This window comes from Pleurodeles waltl, chromosome 6, assembly GCF_031143425.1.
Source record: "Pleurodeles waltl isolate 20211129_DDA chromosome 6, aPleWal1.hap1.20221129, whole genome shotgun sequence".
In the NCBI taxonomy this organism is placed as follows: domain Eukaryota; kingdom Metazoa; phylum Chordata; class Amphibia; order Caudata; family Salamandridae; genus Pleurodeles; species Pleurodeles waltl.
The window spans coordinates 1,645,577,683-1,645,597,041 of NC_090445.1; the positions used below are offsets into that span (position 1 = coordinate 1,645,577,683).

Here is a 19,359-nt window from a genome sequence, read left to right on the forward strand (position 1 = left end):
AGCTGTAGCTAACCAGATCCCCTCCAGTGCCAGCTGGTCGGTTGTGTGCACCGTTCACTTGCTAAGGACACAGCGCGCCCAGCTGATTGGCAGCACTGCAGCATGGCAGGCATTGGCTACAAGCTCTTCCTTGAGCTGAAGTGTGCCGCGGCACCAACACATAACCAGCACCATGGGAACATTGAGATGCGGTCAGGTCTGTCCTCGACTGCCGCAGGCTGGCGGTGTGCCCACCTAACTCGTAATCGGCCCTTACTTTCCTGGTGAAACCCAGGCATCCCTCCACTATGAAATTTAATATTCTCTTCTATGGTGGATTTCACAATTATTTGGAAAAAAGGGCACACATCTACAAGGAATTTTATGTTGTCATTACTACATTTCCAAGGGTTGCACCTCTCATAATCTTTGATAATTTGAGGTATTATAATGTTCAACACAGGTGGCCTCCTGTACAAAATGAATCTTACCTGTAGCCTACAATAGCAGAGTACTGCTATGATGCAGAGCAGAATAACAGTCGCTAAAATTCCACCGGTGATGACCACAGTCCCGGCTGTCATTCGACCGCTTCTCCATTAACTGCCTGCAAGACATAGAGGAATCAAGAGTTAAAAGATGACCTAGAATCATGAAAAGCACAGAGGAAAAGGAGGTAAATAAGAAGAAATACAGAGAAGGTTGCAGTTCTGAAGAAACATGGCAATTAATTCTGCAATTGATATTTCGTATTGCTGATACAACCCTGACATATGAATGCTATGTAAATTTGTAAATATCCTGGTGATTTATGTATTTTTCCTATCCTCTGACATTATAGGACTGTTGCTGGATAGGGTATGAGATTGAGCTGAAGGTAGAAATGGATGGAAAGTGATTGCGGTCATGCAATCACATGAGTGCGATCCATCGTTTCCACAGGGACTTGGACCCACAAAAATTGTAGAACACCTTCACCCCTGAGTCTGTGCGGAAATACGGATGTAGGTGCAAGGTTAAACATGTCATTGGGAGGCGCACTGATTGTGCACAAACTAGGAAGTGACACACAATTAGTGCACTTCACAAAGGCACCACTTGGGAGCATAGAATGGGGTTCCAAGGAGCCTCACACATCTCCTCACAGGTGGGCGCAGTCCCACTCTGGACCCGCCTGAGCGGGGTCCCTGTCCCATCATGATATTGCTGCTGGCCCTACCTTCAAAGATGAAACAGCAATTTCCAACTACCGGTCTGCCTTTCAATGCTGAGCTGCCCCACGTAGGATCACAAGCGAGTGCCTGCACTGGAGAGATTGTGCTTGTTTATGTAATGTGGTACAATGTCCCTGCCGGAAGCTCCTGCACTGACCAAATACAGGGATTGAATACATTTTACATAATACTAGTACAGTCCTTGGTTAGGAAAATCTGGCTAGGATGCATTTTTTGTCACAGGGCATGTGCACTAACTAGTGTGCACTGTCTTGTGAGCACAAGAAGAAGTGATAGTTCAACACCTGGTATGTCATAGGGTGCCGGCCTGAGAAACCACGAGTGATTCTGAAAAATAGGTTTGAAATATAGAGATGTGTGTGGGTGGGTGTGTGTGTGTGTGTATTTAGAGAGAGAGAGAGCATTTACTTTGCTTTCTTGTGCTACCATTCTACCATAGTAAGTAAGTTAGAAAATGTTTTTAACAGGTGAGTACTAAACCGTTACCTATACAAAACAAGTGGCTGGAAAATTCCGCATGAGAACCTGATGTCAGGTTAATATTTCGGGTTTTGAAAAGGAAAGAAAGTAATATTTTATGAATTGGAAAAAGTGATTTTTGTATAAAATTTGGCTCAGAACTGATTACATCAAAACTATTCATGTTGCATGTGATTACTCCCACGTGTTAACATATTTGTCACCCAGTCTTCTCATAAGGAAGAAGAATGGTCCACACCAAGGTGTTCCAAACAAGAGTATCCTTTAAAGTACGAGAATATTTATCCTAATCCTTAGGAAATACATGCTTTTCACGTAGTTTTTATTAGTCCTTATGAAAACATTAGGACACTGAAAGTACTCGCCATATAGAAATCCCACAGAAGCTTGCCTGTGGGATGCTGGCAATTGTTCTTATTTATGTACTGAGCCAGAACGCATTAAGATTTATCATAAACATACTTAGATATTGAGCATTAACTGTCACACATGCCGTTGTTTGCACATTTATGTGAAGTTAGCGGTGTACATCTACATTTGGACAACATCATTAATGTTCACAAAGAAAGGCTTGAGGAGATACCTAAAATGGGTTCCTAATGAGGATCTAATTTTTATTTTACAGGGTGCTTTTCAATTCATATGAGAGCCACGTGGCATTACCAGACTACATACCTCTTCTTTTGGTACTTTTGTCCAGAATATCTAATACCCTAACTAGTATAGGCTACTAGATCGTATTATGTCTAGTATGCACACATTTCCAGTCATGAGAATAGAAATAGAATACCAGATGGTATGCTTCGCCAGTTCCACCAGTTCCCGAGTTACTAAAAATGTCCAAATTCTAAAAAGCATGGATGAATATATTTTTGTGCATTGCACACACACAGGACAGAAACCCCGGTCGAAAATGGTAGTACAACATCCTTTACTAAACCCAGTAAACAATGCCACCGTCTGCAATGCACAGAATACTAAATTAGGATACTTTGCCTGATTCGATAACACCCACTTTAAGCATATTTCCAGATTTAGTTAATCCCCTGTTAGCATATATTGCCAAATTTTATAATGCCTATTTAGAAAACAATATCATTTTCTGTAATTACTCAATTAATATACATTACCAAATTCCAAATGTTTGGTGTACACTCATTGCCAGATTCCATTAAACGTGAGTTAGTGCAGATTGACATAATCCGCAATTCTCTATTTAGCAAATGTTGCCCCTTTCCTAATCCCAATAAATGCACATATAGAGCGATTTAACAATGCCAGTTACCATGCAGTTCTAGGTTTCAAAATATATTAGCCAGCACAAAATTGCTAAATTCCAGATTTCCTTTTTTGAACACAAATACACAGAGTCCATAATAATGCATACACACGTCGCCATAATTTGTAATGCCCTTGTGGAATGCTCGTTCAGATTCGGTCATGTTTCCGCTTGACGAACATTGGTAGATTTCACAATGCCCTTGTTAGCACGTACTTTAAGGTTTCATAATGCTCCATGGAGACATGTTATACACATGAGCAGAAAGTACAGCTCCTTGCATGCACAATTTCACAGCCCCCAGAATGCCCCACTTGCACTAATGGGCAGATTCCATCACACCATGCAAAGGAGACATTGCCAGATTCCAAAATACTTGAAATTGTTTCCTTACCAGACTCTAAAATGTGACAGTTAGCAGAGTCCTGCTCTAAAGTTTCTCCAAAATACAGGGGTGACATAATAAGTTTGCCAAGGATGCCCCAGAACATTCAACATCAATATGCACAAATTACCCTTGAATGTGCCAGATCCTCACAGAGGGCGACTGAGAGGGGTTGCTTTCTGTAGATGTATGTTCCACCGAAAAGTAAAAAAATATGCACGTTTAGGACCTGATGCACAAAGCTGTTTGCTCAGTTTCATTGCACAAGCAGCATGTTAGAACAGTGCAAACTAAGTTTTGCAATTTACAAAACAAGAAGGGCCATATTTATACTTTTTGACGCAAAGCTGCGCCGGCGCAGTTTTGTGTCAAAAAAATTACCGCCGGCTAACGCCATTTCAATGCGCCGTGCGGGCGTCAAATTTATACTTTGACGCACGGCGGCGCAACCAACAGGTGGGAGTCATTATTTCGTGACACACACAGCGGCGTCAAGTCGTAAAGGAAACCAACGTTAACGCAACACAAATGACTGTGGGTCGATTTACGACAGCGCAACCCGGAAAGCGCCGTTTGTTTTGACGCAATAGCGTCAAATTTACCCGCGAACACTGCCCTTTCAGCAGAGGAGAGCCAAAATGGATCCCAGATGCCACAACAGACCCCAGGAAGATGACAGCAGACCAGGAACCAGCCAGGATGATCCATACAGGAACCAAGACATATATAGAAAAAAAAGAAAGTGTCGCTTCAGTGCAGAGGAGCAGGAAATCCTGGTTAAAGAGGGGACGGAACACCAGCACCAACTGTTCATCACCTCTAAGTTGCCAATCAGCAGGAGAGAGGCCATATGGCAACAAATTGTGGAGAAGATCAACAGTGTGGCTGAAGAACGCAGAACAGTCACCGAGTGTAAGAAACGCTGGCATGACTGCAAACGTAGGACAAAGGAAAAAATGGCCAGGAACAGGAAGGCAGCACTGCAGACTGGAGGTGGGAGACCAGCACACCAGGAGCCCTTGACCACATGGAGGAGATGGTCGCAGCCGTCATCCCTGAGGAGATCGTCACAGGGATTCAAGGACAGGACAGCGCAGACTACCACGAGACAACGCACATGCAGGGTAAGTCGCATGGGGAATTATAATGAAATAATGATAACTGCAACTGGGGTAGGGAATACCTACTACACAATGCATGTAAGTCAGCATATATATGAAGTGGCATGGGTAAAGGGGCACGGCAGGGGGGCATGCCCAGCATAGACAGAAGCTGGGGCAAGACAAAACACAGCACCAACAACAGTCCCATGGGGCCATACTGTCATGACAACAATGGAGCTAAGGGAAAGTTGCGACAGGTGGGAAGGCCACTACGTCAAACTTACATCCAGGCACTCGTCAGTCAAAATAGATCCTACATCAACTAGGTCCCTATCAGTAATCCAGTAGCCAAAACAACAACTGCAATGTAACTGCGACAACAGTTGACACTAACACCTCTGATCTCTGTGCAGCTATAGTAGTTAATGGCAGGAACCTCCCCATGGAACATACATACCTAAATTAGGGGGTGAGGATGACATCTGCAACTATTTCCAGAAATAAGACAAAGGCACCAGTACACTCAAATGCCAATGCCCATAGTTGACACATACATCAGCCAAAGTAAACAGCAATAGGAGCCACACAGCACTAAGGACACACACATGCTGCATACGTCAGGGTCCCTCACGTGCCTGGCTAACAAGGCAACATCAATAATGTCATACTGCTCAGACAACAACATTGAGGAGGGGACACATGCAACTGGTCACTGAAACACACCTGCACAGTCTGAGAACCAAATAGGACATTGATACGATAAACAGGGCAATCCAATTAAACACACATTACCCAACATCAGCTGGAAACATCAACAATGTCTACATCCATATCACATCGTAACATTGCCATGCATAGGATATGCCACATAACAATTACAATTAGGTCAATGTGAATAAAAAGATTTTGGGGCAGGCCCTGAGAGGCAAGTGTGCTGCCAGCAAATCACAACACCCACAGCCAGTGAAAGTGTAGTGTGGTTAGTTTTACGTATCCTTTGCGCATTAGCTTCAGGCTTTAGGCCTTTGTGCACTTTGCCCTGAATGTATTTAATTCATTTGCTGACAGCTTAGAGCCTCTGTGCACTTTGCTCTAAATGCTTTTTATTAGGCTTCGTACTGTTATTTTTCAAATAGCCAGTTCTATGGTGTTGTTTTTTATTCATATCACACTGTTTTGCCTACTTCAGCACTGGAGTTCTCCATAACATATTCACTCTGTGCTTCAGTCAAGGATACAGTCTGGTACATTGCCGATAGACGTGGTAGGAGTTTAGATTTGGCATTCCTGCGTAGGGACATTTTGTGATCACGATGACATGTTAGTTATAAAATCACTTCCTTGTCCCAATACACGCAAGAGGGAGATTCCGACCAGAGAACCACAACTAGATGCTGACTGCCTCGTTGCAGATGCTGAACCAGATCACAGGCCTTTGCTCAGGTATGAGGGCTGATGTCTCCCCAGTGATTCGGAAAGGCAAGCTAGAAGCTTAACATGCTGTGCTCTAAATAGAACAAGCAGAGGGAGAGTAGAAACTGTTAGGCACTATGATAGCTTTGTTCTTATGTTTCACTCTCCTGGTGACTATTTCAATCCTACTATGTTGTATTGTTCTGGTTATTGCGGCTCACGCCTTATTATCTAAAATACAGTCGTTTTATGAAAACATTATAAAAAACGTATACTGTCTTTGTCATTTGTATATGAGATCATATTGTAAATGAGAGAGTTGGTTTGGATCTGAGTCACCACGACTTCCCTGAGAAGGTCCAAAGATGTCATGCGCTCGGCTGCCTAATCATTTCTTCCCCGTGGGAGAAATGAGGCACTGCTAGTTAGCCGGAGCAAAAACCGGATTTAGGGTGACAGAGTTCTTTACAAGTGGGTCAGACTCAGTCCCACACACCATTATCGATCCTGCTGCCTAGAAATCCAGTAGTCTCATTTAGGATAATGAGAGCCCACGCGACAAAAGGTCTCACCATAAGAATAGATATACACGGAGGGACGAGTAGGACAAAAAGATGGCTATTCCCTAATTGGTACAAAGCAACACCTAGAGGCGATTAGGCAGACAAGTCTGATAACTCTATATCATACATGTGACACACAGGTGGGCCATAGGCCTATAACAATGCCCATATGAAGGACAGCAGATACCAATACCAAACCAGAGCACAAAGTAAAGTCATCAAAAGGCTTGCATGTTACGGCAAAATTGTCACAACACAGACACACTAATTGTACCCTGTTTCATTGCAGAGGAACATGGATCTCCTGCCGATATGCCTGTCCCTGATTTCCCTGAAGACATGGATGACGAGCCCATAAACATTTCCCAGGAGACCATCCAAAAGGTCCTTGAAAGCCTCCAGACCCCACCTTCAGTCACAAGGTGGAGCACAGAACAAGCAGCCATCACCGAAGACCCACCCACCACCCCAATTGTAAGACCTGCCAGCTCCAACACAGCTGAGGACTCTGACAACACTGGCACCAGCTTTGAAAGAACTGTAGTTAGTGTACAGCGGGAGCTGGCCAAGGAGGTGCGGGTGGGGATGCAAAATATGGCAGCCAGCCTTGAGGGGGTGCGTTCGTGCATGACGTCATTTGCAGATCAGGCAGCTGCTATGCAAGCCCTAACATCTCTCTTGCAGGAACTTGCGAAAACAAAGAAGGAAATCAGCACAGCTGTAATACAGTTGACACAACACCTACAACTGCAATCCAGTCAACGCGTGCACGAATGCAACATTGAACCCCTCAGGGCCGACCTGGCTGCCTACCATCGTGATGTGGCTGCTATTCTCAAAAACCAGCAGGCCCTCCTTGCAGCAGTACTGCCCTTAAGAACTTCACAGGGAGCAGCCCGCGGGATGTCTGACTCCACGTCTTCTAACACTGAGGTGTGTTAGAACCTTCACAACCAACAACAACAAGGACAAACCAGGCAACACACACATCAGAAGAAGAAGACATGGAACAGATTACATTTTCACGGAAGAGTACCCGGAAGCTCTAGTCCCTGCACCATGGCCTACTTTGACCAAGGTCCTACGTTTTGTCAAATGCCAGTCTCACTACAACTACACTCAATGACTGTTCTGCTAACCACTGTATGACTTGTCACCATTGCCAGTGAATGTCTCTCTCCTACTATTCAGCAAATCCTGTCCCTCTGCACTGTCTGTGACATCACCTCAGCATTTCAGGAGCATCATCCACACCCCTTCTGTAGGATCACCATGTAAGAATGCACCAGAACGGACTCAGCAAACATGGACAATGGACATTTTGCACTATAGCACCTATCAATAAATAGCACTTGCACACCTAATATGTCTCTGTGTTATTTGACACATCAACTGTGCAGTAGATAACTCTAAAGTGCCTGTGTGACAACCATGTAGCTTGTCAATACAACTGTCCTGACATCATGTAGTATGATACATCTGTGCAGTGGCCAGGATTGCATCATAGCCTTACCATCCTGAGGAGAATAACTGATGAAGGGACAAACCAAACACAATCATGCTGTGTTGGACAGAATAATGCTCCATCTATAGCAATTCAAGTCAACTAATGGTGGCTGATAAATGTAGGCACCATGCAATACTAAAACATGAAATTATGCAGCATAATCTAAGCAAACACAAATAAACACTGCATCAATCACCCTTTCTGAGTATACTTCCGTGAAGGGAAGTCATGCTGAATTATTACACACATGATCTAGGTCAGCAATGAAGGCAACAAGACAATAGTGTTAACAACACCTCATCTACAAAGATCTCCCTGAACATCACACTGCAGTCCGACCTAATAAATTACCCACAATACCAAGTCTGGAAGCACACTTTGTGATGTAGAATACCTACTCATCAACACAAATCCTTGGTGATCGATGTAAACTACCAATGGTGGGTCTTCCAAATGGTGGATACTTACCAAGTTAGCACAGGGGTAGCTGCCATGTTAAACCTCCATTTTCTGTGGTGGGTAGCATAGGACACAAATGTCATAGAAAAACATTCACCTACACTGATGTCAAGGCCATGATAAAGTAGCAGTTAACGCATAATGCAAAGGGTTAACTATATGTTTATTCCTATGTATTCACACCAGAGGCAACTAAGGGAAAAGTCATACCTACACTAATCTAACCTGACTACTCCTAACCCACAACTGTCCCTAACTAACCTAAGCTAAACTTACTCTACACATATAACGAATCGATCTAAACATCAACCCCCCACCCACCATTATGAGACAGGACACATGCAGGACAACACATACTAACCTACACACATACTATACTATCCTAAACAATCATATATATTTTTTTTGTTTTTTGTTGTTGTTTTTTTTAATAACAAACAGGAATCCCAACATTGACCCCCACCCACCCAAAAAAGAAAAATAGAAATAATAAGGACCCCCCACCCTCCTCCCTAACACTAACTAAGCTAACAACCTACACTAACCTAACACTAATCCCCAAAACCCAACTATCAGTACAAAAAGGAAAGAGGAGAGAGGGGAGGGGTAAATGTAAAACATGCTAAAAGTCCTAGAGGTTGGCCCTCCGTAGGGTCCGCCTGATGGACCGAACCCTTTTCTTAATATATGCCACATCCTGGCTTAGCTTGTCCACCTTTGAAATAACTTTGTCCATTTTACAACTTAATGCCAGGAATGCCGCTGGGTCTACAGGAGGGGCTGCTGCAGTCTGTGTGCTGGCCGAGGTGGACGGTGTGGCAGTAGTTGTATGCCCACTGGACTGTCCTGCGTGTTGGAAATGGCTGGGTCCAGGTCGTGCTGACGAGGCAGGGTCAACTGTCCCTGCCATTGCTGGGGCCACTTGGGGAGACCTGGTGGATGTGGTGGTGGTGGCTGTTGTGGGCATGTAGGGCCACCCTGTGGTGAGGCCCACCATGCCCCGGAGGCCCGATCGGCTTGGTATTTGCGGGCCATCCTCCTGAACCCCGACTGCACCTGCAGGATGTGCCGGTATCGCATTGCACGCCGTTCAAACTGGTGTCTCTCTGCGGCACTCATGTTTGCAGCTGTGAAGAGATATGGCAACCATTTACCATAGGAAATGCATTGGGTGGAATAGCACAATGGGTCAATTGCACATTACTTGTACTGTATTTGTTACAGCGATTGTCACAACATAGTTCATTGAAAGTCTCAGAGGAAGTACATGTGAAGCCTGCATACAAAAGGCCATCTCACACCTAGCATATCCATGTCTCTACATGATGGGTGACATCTGCCTAAATTTCTCATTCAAATAATGACTAATGCAGCTGACATTATGGCTGAACCTCTTCCGCATACTGACTTCACTACATATGTCACTCTATGTGATAACTATCACAACCCTCACTCAATGCCATTTGTAAATTGTTGTTTGCAAATATTGAACTCATGTGCCATAACCAAATGTGTACACTAGGTTCTAAACAAAGTTGCAAAAGGTCACAAGTATGTGTAACATACTGGTTGCTACAGTCCTAGGTACCCTATTCCCAATCACATGGCAGTCTTTGAGGGTGTGGTGGGAAGAACAACCAACAATCCCAGATTCAATGCACACCCAGGAGTGTATAGAAAGGTCAACAAGTATTTGCCTCCACACACAACACCAATGAAGGGCTAGCAACAATTTGGAGTCAGCCAAACATTGTCCTATCCAAGGTCCACACATGTCAAAATGCACTGACTTAGGCCAACATCACATACTACCAGTGAGGCATATTTAAACACACACACAGAGGAGCAAGAACACCCATGATCATGAGTAGAATGAACACCTAGGCCATTGCACTCTAGTCCCACACACTTCTAGTTCAACTTGTGGAAGTACATGCCCCCGGAAGATCCAACCTACAGTGTACTCAGTCCATCCTCAACTAGGAAGCTGCATATTTAAGACAAGCCTTTTGCAGAAGCTATCTGGGAGAATGTCAGTCTGAAATGCAGACTCAGTCCAAGCCAAGTCCCAGAGCAACTCTTACATTAACCAGTGTATTCCACATGACTCATCCCACTCCCCATAGCGGGGCCGACTGGAATGACCTACAGCCCCTAAATCTGAGAGATGGATAAACATTGGTCTACAGAAACTGAAGTGATATTTGAAATCCCACTAATGCAACAATACCAATAAACGGGCAGCGCATCAAACCTTGAATTCTGTTGAACACACAGTAGTCCATCATGCATCACTAGCAAACAATAAAAATAGCACTCATGCCACACTCACTGTAGGTGTCGGGGTCCTCAAAATGAGCCACCTCACCCACGGTGTACGGTGCAGGTCCACCTGTAAAGCATGGAAGGAAGAATATACTCAGACTCCGTGCACTGACAAACAATTGCAGTTACAATGACAATGTGAGAATATGACATGCGTAATGAAACACTTTGACACATGCTCATACTGCATGGAAGATTTCTTAATCAACATTTACATTGGAGGAGTCTCCTGCTACAGTTACACACCATACTACACACATGCAGTGGCCAGGACAGTCATGTGGTGTCAAAGATACACCTCCATTAGTATGCCCCAACAATATCGGGTGCATTCATCTCATCATCTGCATCCCAGAGAGACATCCAAAAGCTGGTTACTTGAGGACTGCATGACCCCTCAAACTCAAACAGGCTATGTGGTCATTTTCAACACACACCAACCAGACACACATGTGACATATGTGTGGACAACATAGCTAACTTCAATTGACGTGAAGGCACCACTCATTTACAGCATCATAATGGTTTTACAAATTTCTGTCTAGCTATGGCGTCTACATATGTAGGTATGATGTTTCAACATCCCTTTTTCACTGGCAATTATGACCTGTAGAGTTCAAATAGAGGCATTAACGTGTCGCTTGTCTGACACAAAGGCAACACTACATTACATACAGCTACAGGCATCCGGTATGTGTTGAAAACATGAGCTATCTGACTGCTAGCATTTGTCTTCCTACACATTGTGCAACAATTACCCAGTAGGTTTCCCTAGCATTACACACAGTCAGCTACTTATCTAGCAGATTGGGTAACAATCATCACATGTCCCCACACAGCTTTCAATTATTCACATGTAATTGATTTGTACTCACCAACATGGCCACCAAACCTGATTCCCAGGTGGTCCATCAGATCCTGCTCCCTGGATATCAGATCAGCCCAGCGGTGCTTGAGTTGATGGTCATTCCTCATGCTACCGTAGACCCGGACCAAGTGATGGTGCACCTTACCCCACCGGACTTTACGTGCCTCCGTGTGATACCCCTGTATCACATGGCCTCCAGCATGAGTGGGAGGAAATGGCAAACAAGCCAAAAAAATCCTCCCAATTCCTCCTCACCCATCCTGGAAAGCCGTGGCCTACCTGACATCTTTACAATTACAAAGGTGAAAAATGTTGAACAAAAAGGAAAAGGGGGAAATGGGGAAAGGTAGAGTAGTGAAGGAAAAAGAAAACTTAAGAAAAATAGCCCAACTAACCCCAAATTTAAACTACCCAGAACAGACTCCCACAGACAAAAAAAAGAAACACTGGATTTGACAAAAGTATACAAAACAGACTCAGACAATATTAGACAACAAGACAATGATCACAAAAGCACAATAGAGAAGGTACACTGGACACAAAAGCACTAAAACACAGGACAACACTTTTCACACAGCCACACAGTCTAGAATAATCTGAGACTGCAAAGTGAAAGTGAAAGTACACTCACAGTACAGATTCTGTAAACACAATATCCTATTACATCGCATCCTGCATAAAATGGCCGCCGTTTTTATTTTTCCGTTATGCGTCATATTTTCACGCATACAGATTGTGCGTCATATTTTTTGACGCATAACAGTGCACATAATGCAGAGTCAAAAATAATTTCTACATTGTTCCCTTACATTTGTGTGAGGCTGAGTTTACAGTTCTAGAGTTGAAATGTAATTCGCTGGCAAATATGAGAACCAAATATGAAAATTATTTTTGACTCTGCATTCTGTGCACTCCTGTACGTCAAAATATTATGACGCCCATGCTGTATGCGTGGAAATATGACGCATCATAGAAAATATGCTGGCCATGTAATGCAGCTTATTAATCTATTATTTTTAATATGATCTTTTTTGACTCTGCATTCTGTGCACTCCTGTACGTCAAAAAATTATGATGCCCATGCTGTATGCGTGGAAATATGACGCATCATAGAAAATATGGTGGCCATGTAATGCAGCTTATTAATCTATTATGTTTAATATGATATTTTTTGACTCTGCATTCTGTGCACTCCTGTACGTCCAAAAATTATGACGCCCATGCTGTATGCGTGGAAATATGACGCATCATAGAAAATATGGTGGCCATGTAATGCAGCTTATTAATCTATCATGTTTAATATGATATTTTTTGACTCTGCATTCTGTGCACTCCTGTACGTCAAAAAATTATGACGCCCATGCTGTATGCGTGGAAATATGACGCATCATAGAAAATATGGTGGCCATGTAATGCAGCTTATTAATCTATTATTTTTAATATGATATTTTTTTACTCTGCATTCTGTGCACTCCTGTACGTCAAAAAATTATGATGCCTATGCTGTATGCGTGGAAATATGACGCATCATAGAAAATGTGGCCATGTAATGCAGCTTATTAATCTATTATTTTTAATATGATATTTTTTGACTCTGCATTCTGTGCACTCCTGTACGTCAAAAAATTATGACGCCCATGCTGTATGCGTGGAAATATGACGCATCATAGAAAATATGGTGGCCATGTAATGCAGTTTATTAATCTATTATTTTTAATATGATATTTTTTGACTCTGCATTCTGTGCACGCCTGTACGTCAAAAAATTATGACGCCCATGCTGTATGCGTGGAAATATGACACATTTTGACAAAAATGTCTTAATTTTGTCGAATTGTGAAAGGAATTTTGTCATGACCAAACGGTGCTAAGTGATACACATTTGTGGTTAGCTATGACACATGTCCCTTCTTGGATGTATAGAAGGCATTCACAGTGTAATATTAATGATTGCTGAAAATGGTTATTACACATATTTGTACACATATTTTGGGTAATTGCTGATGGCTAATTTCAAATGATGAATGGGATACCAGGATGGATTCCTTAGCAACAATGTGTCCACATTTATCACGGTAATCCATTTATCTATAGTCCAAACAGGTAGTGCAATTGTCACTTACACTTTTTATGGGGCTAACCATGTCCTAATAATGATTTTGTGTATCTTATATGTGTTTTACATTTCACATGTAGGTCACACATGCGCCTTATGCATGTGTTTACTTCACATGTACATAATTCTTGTATATTTGGGGGGCGGTAGAGGTGGACTTAGGCCCCCAGCACCCTAGAGTTTGCCCTTCCAGATTTGCTAATTTATCCATGGCTTTCATTTATTCTGTTATGCTAAACCTGCAGCAGCAGGCTCATGGAAGGCCATAGGGTATGATTCACTGTTAGCCATTCAATAATCCCATTTGCCCATTTGATGTTTGCCCTATTGATTATTTGGAGCAATCTGACATACCATTTTGCACTGAAATATTTTGCTAAATCTCGGCGTTCCTCATGGGCTGATGACAAATAGGTTGTTGATGTATGTGGCCCTTGATGCATTACCTGGTTTAGTGGCATGTTTCATTCTTCCTGCTAGGTTCGAACTGGGACACTACTGTGATCGGCTGCTTGGAAATATTTGGTTGATTGGATGGCATATGTTTATATGTGTGGTCCAATGTAGATCCACTATCAACTGTCTGGGTGTATGTTGTCACTGTAACTTCAAGGTCTCCTCATGAGTAAGTGGCAGCTAATCTTGTTCCAATTGGGCATTGTTTGTAGCAAAAATTGAGAGAAGCCATTGAGGACATGGTCACGTACACATGGATGGTCCCACCCTGTCACTGAACACGTGTAATGAGACTTTCAAATGAGCTACATTTTTGTGCTGAGTGAGAGAATGTCTCAGGTGTCTGGATCAGGCATGTGTCATTGCCACATTTGTACTCCTGTTGGCCTCTGTGGATGGTAATGTATCATGAAACATCATAGCCTTTGTGCAGACATTTGTGGTGTATTTTTTGTGTGTGATGAGTGTTATGTCATTATTGCTCAATGGCACGACATTCTTCTTCAGCAATTTCAAACTAAAGGTGGGCAGAAATGAAAAGGCCAAACCATGATGTGGTGTTTGTTATCTGTGTTTATTTACAATTGTGCAATAAGTGGTGATATAAGAAATTATGAAAAGAAATTATTTACAATCTGTTGGCGCCTACGCACTCCAGCAGCTGTGTTTGGTTGTTCCCCCTCCTGTTGCAGGCCAGCATCCTCCTCTTCGTCGTCTTCAGGCATGTCTGGGTCTGGTTCGAGGAGGGGAATGTTCCTTTTTACACAAATATTGTGCAATATGGCACAAGTGAGTATGATCCTACAGACCATCTCTGGGGAATATAGTAGGCTACCGCCAGTGTTGTCAAGGCAGCGGAACCTTGACTTGAGGATCCCAAAGGTCCGCTCAACAATGCTGCGTGTCCTCTTCTGGGCATCGTTGTATGCCCGCTCTGCAGCAGTAGTCGGGTTCCCAAATGGTGTCATTAGCCAAGGCTGGATGCCATACCCCTGATCAGCTGAAAGAAAAACACAGAATGGGATCATGTAGATGTAGGAGGCACACTTGTACAGACCTTTGATGGCAGTAGTTGTCTTGTGTTGTCTGTGACTCTTTTGTGTACTAATGTGACAACCTATACTTGTAGGCTAAAACTTTTGCATTTAGTTTTTTCCTTGGCTGAGCAAGTGTTTGTTAGCTAACCGTTTGTCAGCAGTATGTTTTGGGATTTTCAGTACAGTGTGCCCTCCCTAGCATTGTGACTTGTGATACAGGTGTCCGTGTGTCTTCACTGGGGGTGAGATGATAGTTCCATGCAGAGTTAAAAATGAAAGTGTAGTTAACATGTTCATATGAAAGTACCCTGAACATCCCATACCTTAAGACTTATGCAATGTATTAATGTACACGTTATTGTGACACTTACAATTTGCAAGGTGACATTTAGGCAACCACACTCATTAATGTCTTCACATTAAGCAGTACAGTAAATTCCAATGTGTGACAGGTTCAATGGTGACTTCAGAAACATGGCTAGTGATGTGAGGACCTCAGTGTGTTCCTGGCTAGGTGTTGCTATTGTGGTGTATGTGTTGTGTGTCCTAGAGGGTTGCTGTGCAGTGTGTATATAAGTTGGATTTTTGTACTTACCAACAAGTAGTCCATTGCCATACCGTCCATCCTGGAAGTGTTGGTTGATGGTAGAGTGACGGAAGATGAATGCGTAATGTACACTCCCAGGATATTTAGCCACAATGTTGCTGATCAATCCTTGGTGATCGACTATGGCCTGCACATTGATTGAATGTTTGTGCTTCCTGCTGCGGTAGAGGTGTTCTGTTGCAGCAGGTGGCACAAGGCGTACGTGTGTGCAGTCGATTTCACCAAGGACGTGTGGGAAGCCACTGTGGCATAGAACCCCTGTTTTGTTTCCTGCTGCTTCTGCAGTGTGTTAGGGAAGCAGATGTGGAGGGGTGTGAGGCCCAGTACTTTTGGCAGAAATGCGGAGAATGATGGTTGTGATATTCCACCAACCAGGGCACCAGTTGTTTGAAACAAGCCACTTGCCAGCAGGTGAAGTACGGCAAGCAGCTTTGTTTCTGTTGCGATGGTGTGGGGTGTCACCAAAGTGGGGGCCAACTGCTGTTCAATATTTCTCAGGAGCTGCTGAATGGCCTGCCAGTTCAACCGGTACCTCTGTATGATGTTGTGTTCCCTGAGGCCATGCAGGGTTGTTCTTGGGCGGAATATCCTCTCCTGCCTTCTGCGCTGCCTTTGGGGTCCCTGCTGTTGTTGTTGTAGCTGCTGTTGTTGCTGCAGAGCTCTGCGTCTACGTGCACACTGGATAAAAATCACCTCCATGTCTCCCTGTTGCTGCTCTGCTGCTCTGCTGCTTTGCTGCTCTGCTGCTCTGTTGTTTGTTCTGTGTGTTCTGATTAAATACAGGTGTGTTTGCCCCATTTTAACGCCTGCCCTGACCCAGGCGTTAAATTTTGACGCACATCGGGCTTTGCGTAATTTTTTTGCTCCGCCTCCCGGCCGAAAGTCATTTTTGCCCGGAAGCATAAATACGACGCACGGTTGTGTGCGTCGTTTTTTTGGACGGGAACGCCTACCCTGCATATCATTAACGCAGGGCGGGTTGCCGCATCCAGAAAATGGCGCACATTGTGGATTTTTATCGTCCGCAGGCTTGGGCGTCAGGGTTTAAATATGGGGCAACGTTTGCGCTGATTGTGCGTCAAAAATGTTGATGCACATTCGGCGCAAACGGAGTATAGATATGCCCCGAAGTACTCGTAAATCGGTTCATTCACATGCGATACATAACCAGTAGGGTGCGACATTGCACTGCTCCTGGTGGTGGGGAGTGACTGTTCCAAGGCAGGAATGTCAAGGGAATATGGCGAACGCCAACACATATGTGAGTTTTCAGCATATACGACATTTTCAAGGCTTTGGCAGTCCTCATAAGAGATTTACCCCTGTCAAGGGGAGAAGTAAATCACTTTCTAGGGCAAGGTCCTGGCCCACATATTAGCAGGGGTGAAGGGAAAGGTGCTTCTTGATAAGGAGAAATAGTACTTGGGGACTTTTGCAGCCCTATCCGTAACTCTAAAAAAATAGTAAATCTGTTCAAAACAGGTGTAGATTGAAACACCTCCTTCATGAATCAAGCGCACTGAAAGGGGCCGATGCTAGATCGTCCTGAAAAGCACGATGGCTGCAAAGCGTTCTCAGTGGCGTTCAGAGCTAAATTTTGTGATGTACAGGACAGTACTCTGCAGGGTTATGCATTGTGGGGTGTTCTGCCTTCATGATGGCCCAATAGTCAACACAAACCCAGAAAATGCATCAAGATGTCTAAGAAGAATGATGTGAAGAATAAAAACAAAGAACTAAAATAAATTGTATTAAAAATAATAAAGGAAACTGATTATGCATAATGTTTATTTTGAGCGCTGATTAAGGAAGTCTATTACACAATAGACACGTACATTACTATTTATGTCGCTGGGTTAGTGTCATGTTTAGAATTTTCATGAAGTTTCCCTCCCATCAAAACAATGTTTTTTCCTTTCATTTAAAAAATAAGTTTTCACTTTCAGAAAATCTTTGATTTTATCATAAGAATTAGGGGTGGGCAGAAAACTCTGCTCCTCAGGCAGTGTTTGTTGAGTTCTGTCCACTCCGCTTGGAGCACAGAGTTCTGGAAAAACTCCACCAACTGCCTGGTGGCAGATTTTTTTCTCATGTGAGGATCGCCATCGTGAAGTTGGCGAGTGAGCAGATGATTGCTAGACTGCCTCACGGAGAGATTTCTCATGAGGGCAGTTGTGGCAGTTAGCTACTGTTAGAAATTGGGTTTTTGGTTGGCAGTCAGGTGAAAAGCCGCATGGGGCCCTGTCAGGGGGCCCCTGCACTGCCCATGCCAGTGGCATGAGCAGTGCAGGGGCCACCAGGGGCCCTGCGACTCCTCTCACCGCCAGCCTTTTCCTGGCAGTTCAAACCACCAGGAAAAGGCTGGCGGTAGGGGGACTCGTAATCCCCTGGGCAGCGCTGCTAGGAAAAATTGTGTATGCGTTGATTTCTCCCCTGCACACACGGACTTGTGTCGTTATTTTTCACGCGAGGAAGTCGGGCGTCGTTTTCCGGCGCGTGGACAGTTTCTTTTTGTGGTTCGCAGGATTACCACATGTCCCGGGGTCTGTGCGTGGAATCCTAGGCTTGTTTTCTGGCTGCGTGTAGTTCCGGTGGGCTGTGCGTGGGATCTCCTCCCTCGCGGCAGGCATCGCGTTGATTTCCTTTCTGGAGTCGGGCGGCGTTTGTCCAGACGAGGCCGTGCGTCGAAGTTCCAGTCATACCGCAGGCGTCGCGTCGAGCGGCTTCTTTCCGGATCGGCGTGCGGTGAATTTTTCAGCGCTGAGCACACTGTGCGTCAAATTTTTCAGCTCACAAGGCGTCCAAATGAAAAAGATAAGTCTTTTTGGTCCTGAGACTTCAGGGAACAAGAGGCAAGCTCTATCCAAGCCCTTGGAGAGCACTTCAGCAGCAAAGCAAAAGTTCAGCAAGGCAGCAGGGCAACAGCAAGGCAGCAGTCCTTTGTAGAAAGCAATCAGGTGAGTCCTTTAGGCAGCCAGGCAGTTCTTTTTGGCAGGATGCAGGTTCTGGTTCAGATTTCTTCTCCAGCAAGTGTCTGATGAGGTAGGGCAGAGGCCCTGTTTTATACCCAAATGTGACTTTGAAGTGGGGGAGAGTTCAAAGAGTGGCTTAGAAGTGCACCAGGTCCCCTTTCAGTTCAATCCTGTCTGCCAGGGTCTCACTAGGGGGTGTGGCAGTCCTTTGCGTGAGAGCAGGCCCTCCTCCCTCCCAGCCCAGGAAAACCCATTCAAAATGCAGATGTATGCAAGTGAGGCTGAGTACCCTGTGTTTGGGGTGTGTCTGAGTGAGTGCACAAGGAGCTGTCAACTAAGCCCAGCCAGACGTGGATTGTAAGGCGCAGAAAGATTTAAGTTCAAAGAAATGCTCACTTCCTAAAAGTGGCATTTATAGAATAGTAATATTAAATCCAACTTCACCAGTCAGCAGGATTTGGTATTACCATTCTGGCCATACTAAATATGACCTTCCTACTCCTTTCAGATCAGCAGCTACCACTTCAATACTGTATGAGGGCAGCCCCAATGTTAGCCTATGAAGGGAGCAGGCC

At 44.1% G+C, this 19,359-nt stretch overlaps 1 protein-coding gene across 2 annotated transcripts in view; it reads right to left on the reverse strand.

The window, feature by feature from the left end:
- FAM163B (family with sequence similarity 163 member B) overlaps nt 1-19,359 on the reverse strand; it is a 341,595-nt gene that overhangs the window by 37,191 nt on the left and 285,045 nt on the right. For both annotated transcript variants that reach the window (XM_069241557.1, XM_069241558.1), the window contains exon 2: nt 471-586. In XM_069241557.1, coding sequence (XP_069097658.1) covers nt 471-563 — 93 coding nt within the window. In that variant the 5' untranslated portion in view covers nt 564-586. The remainder of the gene's footprint in view (nt 1-470; nt 587-19,359) is intronic.